Consider the following 18,827-nt stretch of genomic DNA (forward strand, 5'->3'; position numbering starts at 1 on the left):
CAGAAATCCACACGAAATAAAGCAAAAATTAGAAGAAAGCTTGACAAAAAAAATCACAATTTTGTATGTTATATATATATATATATTTTTTTTTTATCCTATCCTGTCCTATCATCTCCTCATCACCTCTTCGATGAATCCAGCGACACCTTGTGAGGGTCCCGACCCCAGGTTGAGGACACTGGTGTATGGTATGGTATGGGAGCGCCGTGCGCGTGGGCTCTAGCTCTATGTGACCGTCAGTAACCCATACAGTCACGGCCCGGCCCCCAGCACGCGCCACCTCCACGAGTCCAATCATAACGCTGGAATAACGCTGGGATCGTCACCCCCTCCCCCCGCCCCCCCACTCTCCCAACACACAACACGACGCGCGTGACACTTCCGGGCTCATATTGTAAAGCACAATATGAAGAGATAGATGAGTTCACCTGCAGAGCTTGAACGCTGCGAGGCTGGAAGTCGGCTCTGTCTGTCTGTAACCTGAAAAACTGACGGCCGGGCGGAGGCGGACACATTCACAGGTACGTCTCATCGATGTTTAGCTGCAGTTTCGTGTTGCGCGTTTATACCCAGATGTGCGGGATGCTGCAGCTGCGTCAAGCTTTCCGAAACAGACACGAACCAATCTGGAAGTTTATTCGTTTAAAAAAATAAAACAGGAGTCTCGTTTCTGACTCACATTGTTTCGCTGGTTTCATGTTCTCGCGAATGTTGCTTGCTACGGTTCTACCTTGCTAGTTATCAATAAGCCATATTAGAAAGAATAGCTTATCAAAATGCGGTGGGTGGGCTAATTCACAACTTCTCACCTTACCTGAGAGCTGAGGCTATGAATGTGAATGTGTGCAGCTATGTTACAACATAGTTGCAATGACAATTATGTGTTGTTACAGTCGATATATATTACTTTCTGCGTCTTAAACGGTGTTTTACATGAATTTAAATACAACACATTTCGAGGTGTTTTATTTTGAAGTTGGAAACCGGAAGTTACTTAGAGGTAGGCCTAATGGTATAATTGACACCGGTAAGTCTGTTTGGATGTTGCAGCTTGACCATCTGTGGCTCACTGCTGAGAGCACTGTACTCATGATGATATCTAGACTCTACAATATGATACTTGTGTCTTTTGTGCTCAGTGAGACACTTTGATAAGGAATTATTATTAACTATTGTGGTTTTTCATGCAGAACATGTGAGCATTCTCACTAGCAGTAATATGCGCAGAAAAGTGAATATTTATAGATGGAGTGAACTATTATAAACACCAGCACATATTTTTAGATTCCTTGTAAGACACATTTTATGAAATGCAAACAAGTAGGACACATTTTATAACATCCTGTGTTTTAAACAAAACCCAGTACTGAAAGTCTTTGACTCTTTAACTTTTACAACCTCAAGCTGCTTTCTACTTTTAGTATCTGTTTGCGCAGCTGAAGTGAGCTGGCCTGTGGCAATGGTTATCAAATCATGCAGGTCCATTAGAGTGCTCCTGTACCTACAGACAGAGATGCTATTGTCTTGCAGGGATGGTCCGATGTGATTTGAAAAAACACAAACACACACACTCCTCCTCCTCCATGGAAACAAATTTTCTTAGAAGTGCAAGTGAGGAAGACACTAGACTTATTATTATGGTGTTATAAAACATAATTTAACTAAATATGATCTTGAACTCAGGAGTCTGTTGATTGAAAGTTAATGTTTTCTCCTTTTTAATTCTATGCATATACTTTATATTTTATCAGATACCATTGATTTGTTTGTCTGCTGTATAAATAACCACACTCCAAATTCAGGAGAATTAAGAGAGCTTACAGCAGAGAAAGGAATAGGTTGGTGACTGGCATGTTCGCCAGCAGTTTGTGTCACCGTGTGCACACAGAAGCAGAGAAAAGCTGCAGTCTGATCCACATAATCCAACCAATTGTGTTTTGTGCTTACACTCTCTCAGCGAAATCACACGTAAAACTCCTTACTTCTTTTGCAAGCTTTTGATTATGTCATTATTTTCAAATGGGCAAATGCATTTAATGTGTGCATATTTGCCCTGCACCCACACACACACACACAGTCTGACCCTTGGGACCTTGTCGTGTGCTGTTGCGTCGTTTCGCCACAATGGCCACGTTGAAGTTTCTGCAAGACTTCAGCCTGCCTGCTTAGCTGAGTGGGTGAAGGCACGATGACGTCGGCACACAAAAGACCCCATTCACACAATCTCTTGAGGAAGCAATGATTCGCTCACACACACACACACACACACACACACACACACACACAGACACACACATGCCTGCTCACCCCACCACTACGTAGACCATGTCACAATATTGCTCAATTAATCCAGTAAGTGGAGGCTGCCTGCAAAGCGCCTGCTTGTTGTATAAAGCTGCCCATTGAGCAACTACATATTGCGACTAACCATTTCTCGCTTTTAAAGGTAGGAGATTATAGTTAAGCTTTATTGTGTGTTGCTGTGTTGGAAATTAGGTTCTTGATCTTTTCCATAGACAAAGAGGAGTTGGACTTGTAAATCAGGTCGTGTATGGATTTTTCAGAAAGCCCCAGACCCAGCCTGTTTGTCTGAAACCACCAGGGGGCTGGACTTGTTTCTTTTGGCTGGTAAGTTGCTAAGCAGGTCTGGAGGTAATGCATGGAAGAAATTACAGGTGATACTGTGTGATTGATGCTCTACTCGCACAGATGCATGTTAAAAGTGACCCAGTGTCTGCAAAATGCCTTTTATGTTAATGTCAGTCAAAAATGTTCTCCTCTCTGATCAGTGACTGCTTCACCTTATCTCTCTGCTCTTTTGTAATCGTACTAGTCGTACCTGGCACTGGCACTACACAGTAGCACTCCCTGATGAATGTTGTGTCAAATAATCAGGAGTAGTGCTGAAATGATTAGACGATTATTCAACAGAGAATTAACCAACAGCAGTTTTGATAATCGATTATTTAAGACATTCATTAAGCAAAAAAGCCATTTAATGGTTCCAGCATCTAAAACATGGAGATTGTTTGCTTTTCTCAGTTTTAGATCATTGTAAACTGATTTTCTTTGGGTTTTGGGCCTCTTTGTACTCTGGCAAATTGTGATCAGCATGACTCACTATTTAAACGATGACTCAAAAAGCATCTCTCATCAAAAAGCAACTGAGAGATGTAGTTATGGACCACACCCATTCTATTTACTGGATGTAGTTACCGGACACAGTATCCTTTTTCTTCCAAGTCAAGATCTTGTAACTTAACAGTTTGGTTAGAACAGCAGACAATAGCACCAAAATGAATAAATCATCAGTGACCTCTGAAGGGGAATTAGGATATAGTGGTGGCAAATAGATTTTTAGCTCACTGCAGTTTTATGAGACAAAAATAAAACGCTTTAGTAGCTCACATAAGAAAATTCATAGTTGAGAAACCCCGTCATTGAGCTGTTCATCAAGAAAAAGATTTTTCACATTATTACCTATACTGGAAATTGAAAAGTTGAGTGCATTTAAAGCTTGTCTTATGACCTAAAACTGCTGTCCAAATGTCAGTGGAACAAGTTGAAGTCTGCCAGCATCCTGCTCTGTTTATTCTTTTCCTCCAGTCTGATAGTTTGTTTATGCCAGATGACCACTGCACTCCACTGTGGCCTTCATGCCGTCGACCTTGACTTCCCGCATAAAAATATGTATTGCAAGAGAATGTCAAAAAAGCAAACTAAGAGTGGAGAATAGCAGCCTTGGGGTAAAACATCCATTTTGGTAAGCTGTAGCATCCTGTTATGAAGCAAGGCGTCCTGGCCTGGCTGGGTAACAGGACACCAGCAGAACAACAGCGCTGTAGAGAAAGGAGCCCATGTCCCACAGGAACAGATGGTAGTCTGGGAGAACACTGTTGGTAGAATCTTTGATTTATTTATGAGTCTCTAAAGGACATTTGAGGGATGAGTGTATTCAGGAGGGAAGTGGGTACTCTGTGTGTGTGTGTGTGTGTGTGTGTGTGTCAGTGGTCAGTTTTTGGAGGAATAGGGTGAAGGGTGTGGTGCTTCAGCGGAGCAAGATGAGCCTCTCCCTCATATGAATAATGAATTGCTGCTGCTAAAATAGACTGTTGGGAGACTTTAGACAATGTATGTGTGTATACTTACACCATTTTGACAGGGGACTCTTTTTTTTTTTTTTTTGCTGCATGATAACAAAAACAGTTGATGAGGGACTGAACAGAAACGTCAATATACATCAGGTTCTTTCTCACACCGGTGGCCTCAAATGGCTGTGTATGGACTTTATAACCCAAAAATCATGTTGTGATGTGATATCATTGCTGAGTCCGGCCATTTTTCAGTTGTGCTTAGTAAACATCACCAGCAGTCAAATAATATTTGAAATAATGATATTTGTAATGATCTATAGTAATAATGTTAGAAATAAAGCTGACAATTTTGTGTCATAGAGGTAACGGGACAGTCTTGAAGGGCTGTAAATCAAACAAATTTATTTGAATTAAAGATATTGTGCACCACTTACTGATCCAAATTTACTCCTATCACAACTTTTAATAAATACATTGTGTGAAATCTATATAGAGCAGCAACTAATGATTAATTTCATTATCAATTAATCTGCTGATAGTTTTTTTCAATTAATCGACTAATTGTTTGGACTATGAAACACCTGGAAACAGTGACCAATGGCCGTCACAATTTCCTAAAGTCCAAGTGGATGTCTTCACATTTCCTGGTTGTTATCACAAGTCCATACTGTAGTAATTAGGGAAAACAAATCAGAAGTGAGCTACCAAGAGAAATGTGCACTAATGTGTAAGAAAAAAAATGTTTACTACCATTTGTCATTAGTGAACTAATAGGGACAATTTATATATCACACCAGCGCTACTGATGAAAACTATCACATACCAAAAACTGGCATTAAATTCACATCAGATTCATTTTCTTGTTCACTCATTCTTTGATCAGACAGTTTCTGAAATCAAATTTTTGCCTATCGAAATGCATGTTTATACTTCTACGTGTACATTAAGGTTTTAAACAAAAAAAGCACTGTTTTGGTATCTGACCAGAACTATTAAACGTTGTTGCTGAATTCATCTTGAATACTAAGAATAGAGTTGGCATACATTTGTTAGAATATAGAGAGCTAGTGATGACAGGAAGCATGTCAGGTGTGGTGATGAGATAACCTAAACACTGATCTCTGTTCAGAACTCTGGACAGCTCCCAAACTCTGCCAGCACCCACAGTACATACAGTATGTTACAGTCTCCACCACCACCCTAGAAGATCTGAAGGAGTTTCCATGCGTCCAAAGACATTGTTAGAATCAAAACTGGCAGGCAAGGGAGAAGAATTTGAAAAATGCACACATCGAGTACACACACCTTTCTCCCAGAGGAAATGTGCGATAGACAGAGTAAAACTCCATTACACTCTCTAAATCTTACGTCACAGAGTGTAATGGGCACAGCGTGGCAAGTGGATCTGCTACTTGGCAGTACACACACTGGAGCTACTACTTATCTGCTCCTCTCTCAGCTATCTCCTTCTGTCTAGTGGCTTGTACCTTGTCACACACACTCACTTACGCTCAGTCAGAAACCTCTTACACACCGTGTCACACTTAGTTTCGCTCACGTCTGTGAGAGACGATCTTTTTCCATTTCATTTTTTTCACTTTCTCTTCTACTTTCCTCACTTTCCAAATCTTTTTTGTTTGTTCCTCCTTCTCTTTCCTTCTTTTGCTCTCTTTCTTTTTTTTTTCCTTCTGTGACACTAACAGTGGGTGACACTGACAGTCGGTTGTGCTGTGTTCTTTGTGGGGTGCACTGGATACAGAAGTTGCAGGGAGGCAAAGGAACATATAAAAACACAGAGCTGGTGTGTTTGTCACACCATGGTTTGCCAAAAACAAAATTTCTCCTCTGCTTTTTCCTGAATACTTGGAAAAAATGTGACCCATTGTTTTGTTTCAGTTTTTGAGTGTGTTGAGGTTCTTGTGCTCTAAGGCTACAGAAGCTCAGGATTGTTATAGTTATGAGCATGATCTCATTTTGAAGCTATTTTAACAATATAAAGGATTAATGTCAGTTCTTTCTTTTCATTTTCTTTTCATTTTTCAGGCCTAGTGTGGACCTGAGGCCATTTTATTCCCAGGGAGTACAAGCAAAAACAAGTGTGGAATCAAGACCTTTAAGAAAGACAGAAGGAAGAAGGAGTGGGGGACTGAAGAAAAGAGGGACCGACTGCAACTGCAGGAGCAGAAACTTTTTCTCACAACTCGTCTTCCTCCACACTCTCTCCTCACCACTCCTCAGCTACTTTACAGCTTCACCAACATGAAGCTGAAGGAGGACCTGAACCCCATGCTGCTGCTCCTCTTCCACCTCATGGTGTGGATATACACCTTCATCACCTTCCTGCCATCCTACATCCTCTGTTGGGTTTCCCGACCTGACGGGGTCTTCTACGGCTCTGAGGAGGAGCGCGCCAAGAGAGAGAAGGCCCGCTCGGTGCTGGGACGTCCCGAGGGACCCTACAGAGCTGTGAGCGCCACCAAAAGACTGGTGACATCGCTGCACCCGGGAGTGGACACCCTGGATAAGATGTTTGAGTACGCAGCCATGAGGTTCCCACATAGAGACTGTCTTGGCACGAGGGAGGTGATCAGCGAGGAGGATGAGCGACAGAGTAACGGGAAGGTGTTCAAGAAGGTAAAGAGTGATGCAGAAAGTGTTATTGTCAAAGTAGCAGAATACAGCAAGTGAAGAAATCACATAACAGTTAATGTAGAACAAATAAAGAGCATTGACACAACATAAGAGGTACTTTAAAAATGCAAAGTCTGTAATCTTTTAATAGTAGCAAGCAGAGTGCACAAAATAACAGCAGTGATGCTTTGACACAAGACTAGGGCTGTCACGAATACCTTTTTTTGGGCCTCGACGCTTTGGCAGCAAATATTGGAATTTATTTTAAGCTTTGCTACGATGAGGGTGGGGCGGGGGCAGGAATGAAATTAAATAAAGTACAGCCTTAGACTTAGACACTACTACATATCTTCATCATTGAGTCAAGTGTTTTTTGTGACATTCATTTTCAGTCGATGCACCTACAATAACTGATGACAATTAACTGTTAGCCATGGTTGATATTGTAACATCAGGTAAAACAGCAGGTAACTAAACACAGTTAGTAAGTTGTGCTAACATTAACCATAGCTTAACCACAAAAAAAATTGAATGCATGGTGTTATGTGTACAACCAAGAAACTACTTATGTTTTTCAGGTGATTTGACAAACTCGTTGTAGAGTTGTGATGTGCCAGTTTCTTTTGGCATATCTGGCACTTAGCTTTTTGGGTAATTCCAGATGCTTGACAACTTTTTGGACATCTTGCCAAAACTGTAGTCACATGTCCTATGATGTTGCATTGGGCAAGCAAGGTTTCATGGGTAGACGAGATGAGAGGAGGACGTAAAAATGAAAAAAAAAAAGCATTTGGGTCATCCCTACACAAGTCATTAATTAAATTTCTGTCCAATATAAAGACATACAAAAAATAACATAACATGGTCAGTATAGAAGTATAAATGAATTAATTGCCTTATTTGTATAAGCAGTTGTTCAGGCATGTTGAGAAATTGGAGATGAGATTGTATGACTGATCATACAGTATGAGGGGACGACGTTTACAGTGGTATAAATAGGAAGCAGGATGGGCATGGACAAGAAAAAAAAAAGGAAACACAGTTTAGTTTGGATGGATTATTTCTCCACATGGGGCCCTAGAGTGCATCCAAGAAATTCCCCAGTAAAGTAAGGAATAATGTAATTTCATCATTTTTTCATTCAATAGTAATTGTACTAATTACAATGTACAGAAGAAGAATGATTATTCTAATTAAAGGGGTTTAATTCTCACTAATACTATCTCCCATATACAGTGCATACAGTATAGATATTACTAAGTTACCACCAATAAAAATCCTTCAGTATGGCTCCATAGGACAAAACTTGGGGGAGTTGTTGGGGCCTTAAAAGATTAAGTTGGCAATATTCTATACATTTTTTTTATTGTCAGCAATCTCTCAATAATTTCTCACATCCCTAATCTGTCTGTGACACTCAGCTTCAAGCTCATTCTTTCCTAAGGAATACAAAAATCTTTAAAAACAAGTCACAAATATATACTTTAATTTTTTTTTAAAGGCTAAATAATTTACTAAAACAGCTGGGCAATGTAGTTTTTAGCAAAGGTTACTCAAACTGGACTAAAAAAGTGCATTTTTGGGGACTATTTTCAACTGCAGATTTGCTCTGCTAATGAGCATTTACAGCAGCAGGATGGTATATGTGGGATAAAATATGCTGAAGAGCTCATGTTCATGGTAACGAAGGAACATGTCACCCAGAGCAGGTGTGGCTCACTGATGTGTTTTTTAATTGTTTTGGACAATGATGGAGCTCTGTAGCACAGAGATATATTGGGCTTTAGCTACACATACTTGTTTGTTGGATCAGTTCATTTTTAGTTTTTTGGTCTTTTATGGGATTTGTTGATCATAAGAAACAAAGAATATTACCAGATTTATCCTTTATTTTGTGTCTGCAGGGTACAAGGTGAGATGAATGGAAAAGCGTCAGAATAAGAGATTGCATATCCAGGGTCGGACAGTGATGTCAATGAATTTAAAGAAGTTTCACAAAGAATAGAAAAAGCAGAAGGAGTAGAAGGAATAGAGTGTGGAGGAGTGAAGGAGAAAAGGTGTCAATGACTGACAGCTTTGGAAAGGTAATAAGGACTACAGAGAGTGTGAGGTGTAGAGAAGTAGAAGCTGCTACAACTGACAACTGATTTTGAATGTTTTTTCTGCATTTGTCACGTTGTGCTGGGAATGAAAATAGGATTGTTTTAATTGGTCAGCATTCCTCATTATAACTAGGGAGCAAAACCAGCTGTAAGCTAACTCTTCTTAGAATTATAATATGTCACCTTTCAAATGTTCTTCTGTGATGTTTTTTTCAACCAGCTGTCTAGACAAACCACTTGTAATATATTCAAAGTTACCATCATTGTTACCTCCTTTGGCAGACAGGTTGTTAGTCTTCTAGACACCCTAAATCCCTTTGACCTTACAAATGTCGAGAGGGTACAGAGAAGAGAGAGAAGTAGGAATATGGAATGAAAAGAGGACGCAGGATGGAGACAGCAGTCAGGAGTGGGTGTATGGAAAAGGAATAAAAATGCAGCTGAGAGAAGATGACAGTTTCAAGGCAGTTTTGTGCTCACATATAAGCCATTAGCATTTTGTTTTGGATGTGCTTTTGATAGAAAATATGCTGATTTATACAAACACCTGCATTCACAGATTCTCTCAAAAAAAACCCCAAAAAAACCATACCACATAATTTGCCCAAGCAGAACACTGTGAGGCAATATTATGTGTATGTTTGAGGTATGCATGGCGCCTGCACAGTCAGGAATGAGCCAACTTTGATGTGCAGTTACATTACCACACTAATCCCAAAAGCCTGATCCTTCTAATCCATTTAAACCCCACTGTTGAAACACGTATTACTGCAAGAGAACGTGTCTTAGCTGTTTAGCTCTTAGCCATTGTTTCCAACCAGTGGAAAGCAGTATTGTACAGTCATCATTACTTTGCGTCTTTATATGTGCACTACCACTTATTAACCATTAGAAGCCACTATAACCTCACAAATGCATGTACAGGAAGCTACTATGAGTGTGTGTATCTGTGTGTGTCATCAGTGGATGAGTGTTGCAGAGTATATCCAGAAGCCCATGTTTATCTTCTCATGCTGGCGATGAACATGAAATACTGCAGCATGAGAATGACAGCAGATGAGGAAGTAGTTGTGTTTGGCAATAGTGACCTATTGCTCCCTTCCCTGTGACATTTTAATTTAAAACAGGCCAAACATATGCCTGTGGGATGTAACTAGCAGTGCTGTGCTCCTGTGGTAAAAATGTTCCCTCCTACACAGAATAAACTAAGTTATCCTCAACTGTCCTTTGTGCTGTTAGGGTCATGCTGATAGATAATACAATACTTCTTTTATCTTTAATATACTTCTCTCTCACACCTTCCTCTTCCTCCCACTGCAGGTGGTTCTTGGTGAGTACCTCTGGCTCTCTTATGAGGAGACCCTCTCTGCAGCGTCCCAGCTGGGCAGTGGTCTGGCATCACTGGGGCAGCGACCAAAAAACAACATCGCCATCTTCTGTGAGACACGAGCTGAGTGGATCATAGCCGCCCAGGCCTGCTTCATGTACAACTTCCCATGTAAGTTGTCTGTAAATATTTCAACAGAAGGATAGAGATAGATAAAATAATGTCAACACTTAGTGAGAAGGACCTAAGGTGTGAAGTAATTTAATTTCTATTACAAGCTTAAGTTTTTCGCCAAGGGATGGCAGTTGGTCGGTCGTCAGATGGTCTGCCACTTTGGTCCAGGCTGAACTATCTCAACAACTATTCGATGGCTTGTCGTGAAATTCTGAACTTTACAATGTACTTTCAATTTAGATTGTCCTCTACTCCAACTTTTAAGGAGACACTGTGTTCTCATCAGTTGGGATGTTCCCACTGAGCATCTTCCAAAAGTGTCTGAATTAGACTGATATATAGCCATTTCTGTTTGCGTGTGTGCGCACATGTTAGTGGTTTCAGTGTACAACTTGTAACACGAAGAGCCCAGCTGAGAAGGTCAATTTGTCCCTTCTGTTTCGCTGTTACATAAGTGTCCCATTTCTTCTTGTTCACTCTGTCTCCTCTCCATCCGTTTCAAATTCTTGTGATGGAAACTACTCACAATACTCACAACAGTACATTTTTATTTTAGACATGTACACTGTCATGTACTCAAACATTAGTTATATTCTTACCAAAAAGGGCCCTTTCAGCTTGTATCACAGTAGCCATAATTTTTCTGATGAAAAAAATGATCAGAATTGTAAGGTGCTGTACTTGTCAGACCAAAAAATAGTTTGCTTCCTTAGTTGAATAAGTTTAAATGACTTATTTATCAATAGCATAAGGCTGCTTTAGCTGGTTACAGTGTTACAGAGAACATTATAAGTATTGTGGTCATTAGTTTATATGCCACCTCTATCAGAGGTAATATATGTTTGTATTAAATCATTTGTCAACAATAAAAAACCACAGAGAAGGTTTAAAATTCTCACATTGGTTGCACGTTCGACTTATAGAGAGCAGTACAGCAGCAGCTTTCTGCCTTGAAGGATTACACACTGATTTACTCTTTAATATGTTATGTACCAAAGATTACTTTCTCTATTATGAGCATTCACCGCAGCACTTTAGGTTCATTAAATCTTTTTGATTGTCCTTAAAGAACCCTTCATTCTCTCCGTGTACTTTAGTTTGTGCTCCATTAAACTGTCATGCTTTGAAAATACGCTGCAAGTAGAAGGCAATAAAGCATCTTTATAAAGCATCTTTCTCTCTTCCAAACACAAACAGTAGGACAGTGGAAAGCCTGGGGGCCATGGATAACACATAATGCGGGGGGTAGCGAGGAGTTAAAGAGGACGGAGGAAGAGACAGAGGAGAGGAAAGAGAGAGAGAGAGAAGTGAGGGGTGATGGCGTCAGTGGAGGGGTGAGAGAGTCTACGTGAGCATCTGATGTTGACAGAAGCATCAAGGAGTCAGCCAAAGGCCCCCAGTGAACTCAAACACTTTGTGTGTGTGTGTGTGTGTGTGTGTGTGTACATTGTATATTCACTGTATATTGGCTCTTTGTCAAAAGGCAAATGTGCTCATCATTTCTCTGCACTTGTCATAATACAGTATATGAATCAAATAGACGGGATACAACGAGCAGCAGTTACACTGCATTCATTCTCAAAATATTGCTGTTGACATATGGAAACCTCATAACTCCAGTTTTGGCTGCTTTTTATGCTTTAATGTCAGGTGAAGGGTTTTAAAGCACTCTGTGTTGTTGAGGAAACGTGACTCTTGGGGCCCTTTCGAGACGTCATTTGTTAGGAATGCTATCTGAAAAAGTGAAATTTTAGAAATGTGAATTTGTGTACATATCACTTGCTACTGGAGCGAGGATGTTTGCTATGTTCTCTGTATTAAAAATGAGTTGTAGAGAGTACAGCGGGTTCGTGCGTGTCACTCTGGGGCCTAATCCCGTGTTTAGATCTCACGGCTGGAGGTGTCATGGCCCTCATCCACACACATAGTGGCAGAGCAGGAAGTATTGGACCTCCATGACGCAAGAATGTGATGTCACTAAGCCCTGTCCCATAAACCCCCATGTCTGTGTCAGTGTAGGGATGCATGGTTATTCTGTGTTAGCCTACCTCTCCCCCCTCACTCCCTCTCTACTGTTATTCTCACCTTTCACTCCTTCTCTTCCCCTCTCATCCCTTTTCTCTTCCTCTGTCCGTATTTTCTGCAACTGGGGAATTGGGGTGTTGACCTGAAAGCTGTTTGCTACTGTTGCTCTGATCTCTTCACAACCACAATGTACGCACACACACACACATATGCACACTCAGTACAGATAAGCTGTACATGCAGTACCGTAAATGTAGGGCAGATTTCAAATGAATCTTTCTATGCACGTACACTACATGGCCAAAAGTATATGGACACCAGAGAATTACACCCATATTTTGTATTCCTAAATTATACTGCTGAGATTTTGGAACCTGGCTGCAAGGAGTTGCTCTTAATAGTTCACAAAGTAGTGAGGGGCTCTGCACAGGCCTGTCAAGTTCTTCCACACCAAGAAAATCACTGTCATTGTCATGGCCTGATCTTTCAAATGTCTTTTTGTTCTTTTAACCTATATAAAAACGGCCATTTTAAACTGCACCACCTTAAAAGGGCTCCGCTCATTGACTCACATGTTAAACAGTCCAAATAATAAGACTGAGACTGCGATTCTGTTGCCTTGACTTGGCAGATTTTTCTCACTTTTAACAAACAAAACAAAAAACATTTCTAGTCTAACGTGACATCCACATGTTAGCCGAAGAAGACTCAGACTCACTCCCTCCTTCTGTCACAGCTCATCATCATCACCCGATTAACCACGAGAAAACCAGAAATAACTGCTCAGAATATTAAGCTGACATCAATTCCTAAGTCAAAAGAAAAAAATTACAGCATCTCATAAATCAAAAAATTGGGAATATATAATTTGCAACCAACACAAAAAATAGCTCTAACAGTCATATTGAGATGGGAAAGGGTCTTCCCCAAACTGTTTCCACAAATATGGAGGCACACTATTGTCTAAAATATATCTGTATGCTGCAGCACTAAAGTTCCCCTATATTTGGAGTAGGTGATCTAGACCAAACCATGACCCATTACTAAAACTACACAGAAAAGTATGTGGCGACCCCAGTCCACCTACTTTTGACCAGTATTGTGAAGATCTTCACAACACAGTTTGGCATAATTTGTAATTATTTTATTCTGAAAATGATGTAATTAAACTCATCAAACTGTATCGTATTCATCACATCAGATGGGGAAGACATTGATTTTAATAAAAGGATTCAAACATTAACCCTTAATAGCTCTAACTACTGACTCTCCCATGTGGACGCATGTATGCAAGCACACATACCAGCACTCCGTCAGACACATGCACTTAGTCGTAACACACACACCCCCTCACATACCAATACTGTTTATATTCCCAAAAGAGTGATTATAATGCAGTGAGAGCTTGTGTCCCATTGGCTAGGAGGCTCTGCTGAGGCCTCTGGAGGTGCCTGATGATGTCACCAGAATGGGAGGAGCCAACGCACAACCGCTGAGTTGTGTAGACAGAGTGCACGTACATTGTCCATCTTCACACGTGTTTCATTGTCTAGATGATGACTCTACACACACACACACACACACACACACACACACACACACACACACACACACACACACACACACACCACCACCACCACAAAGTACACCCTCAAAACATATCATAAATACAGTCCACACACAAACAGTTACTGCAATAAAAAAACTGAGCATTTAAAAAATAAATATTTTAAGTCAGGTTATTTCCCATTTATTACGTACATACATGTGTACAGATGTTTCTTTTTTTTATCTATTTATTCTCAGCCAAACAATTTACTGACTGCGTCATCAAGCATTTCAGTCAAGGGCCTAAATTACACTAGAAAAAACTTTCTTTATACTGGAATCGCCACTTGTACTATAATGACTATATTACTGGAAGGGCTCTCTTCCACTCTCTTTGAACTTTGCCGAGAAATCTGGCTGATATTCTGGAGAATGGCTATATTCCAGGAAGTATAACTAAACTAACCAGTAACCAGTGTTTTTCCATGAAAACCTACGTACTGTATTCTTGCAGAAGGGTCAGTGTCATTTAGTCAGTATTTTACCTGGTTCCACTGATTTACAGTATAACTCTTTTTGACATGGTGATTGCTGCCTAGAAAATGTACAGCGATATGAAAAAACAGCAATATCACAGTAGCCTAATTTGGTAAAAGCTTCTTTGAATTTTGACAATGCTTCTGCTACAAGATCCTTCATAAACAAGTCTGAACTCACCAAGGGAAAGTAGCCTTTTAAACTGATAATCTCAATATTTATATTATATATTTATAAAGCTGATATCAATAGAAATATAATTAGAAATGGATTAAATGCAGCATGGTTTCCTGTGAATCCCTTGTGTCTGAAGGCAATTTGAATCCAGCATGGGAATGGTGGAGTCTGTCATTAACACTGAAAAATACTGTATAAAGAGATAATTACTGAATGCCGACCTTAAATAGTATAAAAGACGGGGGTTTGATTTCATGAAAATCTTAAGGATTATACCTTTAAATCAATATGATTTTAACATCCATCACCAAAGGGACCAAAGCTCTGTATCACTAAGTGAAATCAACTTGGCAGTTCTTTCTCGGGGTTACCTTAAAGATATGTGCCTCTTGTTACGTTGCAGTCACCAGGGCCTGTTACATTATGTTTAGAAATGTTTTACTGTGCTACAGGACTGTCGTGTAAATACAGTGAAGAAATAAGGCCAGTACAGTTATAGAAATTAGCAAAAAAATTGTCCAGTTAATCAGTTTTGCTTATTTTAGAATATTTTGGATTCATTTTTGATAATAATGGGGTTTTTTTATGTGTGTGTGTTTCAGTGGTCACCCTCTACTCCACACTGGGGGGTCCAGCCATTGCTCACGGGCTGAATGAGGCTCAGGTTACCCACATCTTCACCAGCAGAGAGCTCCTGGAGACCAGACTCAAGGTTAGAAAACATTCACTCTCTCCCACGCACATGCACACACACTGGAAATTGGATGATTGATAAATGTCTCCATATATTTCAATCATCACAGGGAATCTAAAGGCATTAGAGAGAAGTGGTATGTGACCATAGAGACTTAAAAATAAGAAGTGCACATGCTGGATGTTAAGGCCCAAAAAATAATCCCTAAAGACAAATGACGTTCTTGCGTTTCATTTCCCCTTTTTATCAAGGTGGCATAAACACAGCTCCTCTGCTAAATCTCACACATCATCCTCTTAATCCTCTCTTATCCCAAATATTAGAGGATGATGTGCATGGGATTTGTAGTTAGTTGTCAAAGAAGAAACCTGGTTTCCATCATGTGCTGATGTATACACTTCATGTGTATGCTTGTAATAATTGTGCACACTCTTTTGTACTTTTGTATGTGCGTGTCAGCCTATCCTCATTGAAGTTCCGAGGCTGCAGCATATCATAGTCGTGGACAGCACACCAACGTCGTGGCCCGGCTACCCGCGTGGCATCAGCGTCCACAACATGGCTGCTGTTCAGAAGCTGGGAGCCAGGCCGGAGAATGGTATGCCTTTGTGTATGTTTGTGTCCATTTGGTAAAAAGAAAAAAAAAATTTTAGTATTTTATTTGCTCACTTTAGTTTGTACAGTTCCTTATTATTAGTATGTATATGTATGTATATACTGTATATATGTGTGTGTGTGTGTGTGTGTGTGTGTGTGTGTGTGTGTGTGTGTGTGTGTGTGTGTGTACACAAATAAAATTGCAGTGACAAACAAAGGTAAGACCAAGGCACTTTACTCAAAATGAAGAAATGTATGCACTCTTGCATTTCAGATAATCAAATACTCCCCTCAAAAAGTTGCAGGTTTTATATTTCATGGTGAAAATAGGGCAACAACATGACGCAAAAGCAAGTTGTTGGCCATATTTTAACAAAACACTTCTTAAACCCATTTTTTTTGCTCAAATATGGATAACGGAGAACAATTTTGGTCAGTTTCTCTTCAAAGGAATTCATGGTGTTGTTTGTACAAAAGAAAAAGTGATGACAGTAGTTGTGTGAAGAATGAAAGAAGAGAGCTTTAGAGAGAATATGCGTATATCTCACCTCCACACACCTGGCCAATCACTGCATCGAGTAAGTTGGTGTGAATGTCAGATTGTTTTGGAAACTTACAAAAATTATGGGACACCCCCAGTTCTCCATCTCCATCTCATTAATACTGTACTGGAAACTCCACTATGGAGTACTTTAGCAAATCAAGTTGAATGAAGAATTACCATAAGGCAGATGAAGATTGATCTTAAAACTGATATAGCCCCACTCTAAATAGTAGGGTTTTTCCTTGCAGTAGGGTGTGGGGGAGGATTGGTATAAGTCCCATTAGGTCATGTGAATGAGGAAGTGCTCACATCTGTGTCAGATTAAGGTCGATATGATGCTTATTCAGTTAGTAGATTGGATGGATAAGGAAAGATCCTTTTTGCTTTTTTTGTGGCCTCTTGAACTGACTGACCTAAAACAAGAGAAGCTGGTACCATCCTGTGCAGATAAAGAGGGAAGGAAGTAAGTTCAGAAAGGGAGGATGGAACACAAGGATATAGGGGAGGGTCATGTTTACACACAGTTCTGTTAACTTCACATGACATCAACTCTCAGAGCACACACTCCTACATGTATGCGTCGTATCTGAGTAAGAGGAAGACGAGAGGCCTTCCCCTTGTTTCTGTAATCTACTTTACTCTCCTTTCTGCTCCTTCATGGCTCCCTCCATCCTCTGTTTGGTTTTCAGGGCCTGCTGTGCTCAGACCTCTTAATTCTGTTTGTGTTCCACATGATGCTGAACTGAGAGGAAAAACAAAACCAGACTCATTTTCCACATGAAGAGTGCAGATAGCCTAGCAAACCACCAACTGGTTTTGTTTCTTGTTGAAAGACAGTAGGAGTCCCAGAGAGGGATCAGAAGGCAGGAGTCTCATCACTCTGCGCCCTGTCGTCTATACATGTCAATGTCTTTTCAACTATCTTCTAGTTATGTATCCATTAATTTCAAAAAACATGCACCACATCCTTGCTTAGTCTTGATTGACCCTCGTCTACTGGCAGACAATGATGCAAACAGTCCACCCACTGCACAACACGATGCAACAACAGAAAAAGGAATCATGGGAGTTGTAGGTTAGGTCATCCCAAGGTGTCAGTATGCTTCAACCACAGTGCTTGTAGCATGGTATCTGAAATGCCCTCCTCCCGCACCTTCCGTCATCAGAATTGCAGGGGTAGCGTCTGACAACTTTTGTAACTTTCATCAGACTAGCACATCTACTTCACACACCAATCGGCCAGCTGTGCAGATGTCAGAAAGTAATCTTCTCTCTCAAACTCTTTTTTTCATTCTTTACACAACTATTTCCATCAACTTTTCTTGTGTACAAACCAGGGCAACACCATGAATGCCTTTGCAGAAAGACTGTCTGAAGTGTACGCCGCCATACCCATTTGAATGATTATTCCATCTAACCGCTGTTTATGACAGCAGGCTTGTTAGCCTTCAACTGGCCTTTCAGAACACAGATGAACACTTTTTCAGACTGGCACACATCATATGAACTAGTACATTTCAAGCATACCCTGGCCTTGAAATCTGTGTGCCTCCAAGGACAACACGGAATGAGTATATTATCCAACTGCTGCTGCATATTTATTATATTTGAGCTGGTAAACATTATTTTATTGATATGAAAAACTGATAACAAGCCATGGGTCACATTGCAAATGCAAATAATTCTAAGCTTTTAAACCTGCATGGCTTACCAATTATAAGGATTAATTGCTTGCTGCCAATTGAGTTAAAAGAATAGGTTCAGATTTTTGCAGGGCTACTTTATACAATGTTAACATGCCAATAGGTGAATTTATAGTTATGGGTTGCTGTAATCATTACACTTCTTTGTACTGACTTTGTGAAGCGTTCCCTCCTAGCTTGACCACAGTAGAAGAGATAGTGGGCACAATTCATAGTCATTATTCTGTGTAAAAATGCTTTCTAATGTTCACCTGAAGCTAATATAAGGCTTCAACTGTCTGAGTTAATCAAATTAAGTGGGTATTTTGCAAGTAACAGTCTTCTTTAGTTCAAAATCCCAACTTTGTGTTTCTCACTGAGCCATGGCAGAGGTTTGTTTGCCAGGACAAACATCAGCAGTAAACCTACAAGTGAATACCAGAGTAAAAATACACACTACTCAGCTAACTCAGACCACTGAAGCCCTCTGATAGTTTTGGCTCAACTAAAGAATGCATTTTTTTGCAGAGGATGAGGACTGTGGATGTTTAACCCATAACTTATACAATGTAGTTGCTATAGGAAGGGATTGCTTCTCAGCCAGTATGGTGAAAAGAATAGTTGAAAGAGCAAAGACAAGGAAAAAAGAGCAAAGAAACAAGTTCAAGGGAGCAAGAGGAAGACAAGCGAAA

The 18,827-nt window shown here is 40.1% G+C and overlaps 1 protein-coding gene across 4 annotated transcripts in view; it reads left to right on the forward strand.

Moving 5' to 3' along the window:
- The first annotated feature begins 350 nt into the window (after window positions 1-350).
- acsl3a (acyl-CoA synthetase long chain family member 3a) overlaps window positions 351-18,827 on the forward strand; it is a 33,767-nt gene continuing 15,290 nt past the window's right edge. For 2 of the 4 annotated variants that reach the window (XM_044355056.1, XM_044355060.1), the window contains exons 1-5: window positions 351-524; window positions 6,141-6,731; window positions 10,151-10,328; window positions 15,221-15,330; window positions 15,772-15,910. In XM_044355056.1, the coding sequence (XP_044210991.1) occupies window positions 6,357-6,731; window positions 10,151-10,328; window positions 15,221-15,330; window positions 15,772-15,910 (802 nt within the window). In that variant the 5' untranslated portion in view covers window positions 351-524; window positions 6,141-6,356. Of the gene's footprint in view, window positions 525-2,519; window positions 2,632-6,140; window positions 6,732-8,644; window positions 8,813-10,150; window positions 10,329-15,220; window positions 15,331-15,771; window positions 15,911-18,827 lie in introns of those variants that run through there. The other 2 variants (XM_044355057.1, XM_044355059.1) reach the window with 2 other exon arrangements.

The sequence above is a fragment of the Thunnus albacares genome, chromosome 6, assembly GCF_914725855.1.
Source record: "Thunnus albacares chromosome 6, fThuAlb1.1, whole genome shotgun sequence".
NCBI classification, from domain to species: domain Eukaryota; kingdom Metazoa; phylum Chordata; class Actinopteri; order Scombriformes; family Scombridae; genus Thunnus; species Thunnus albacares.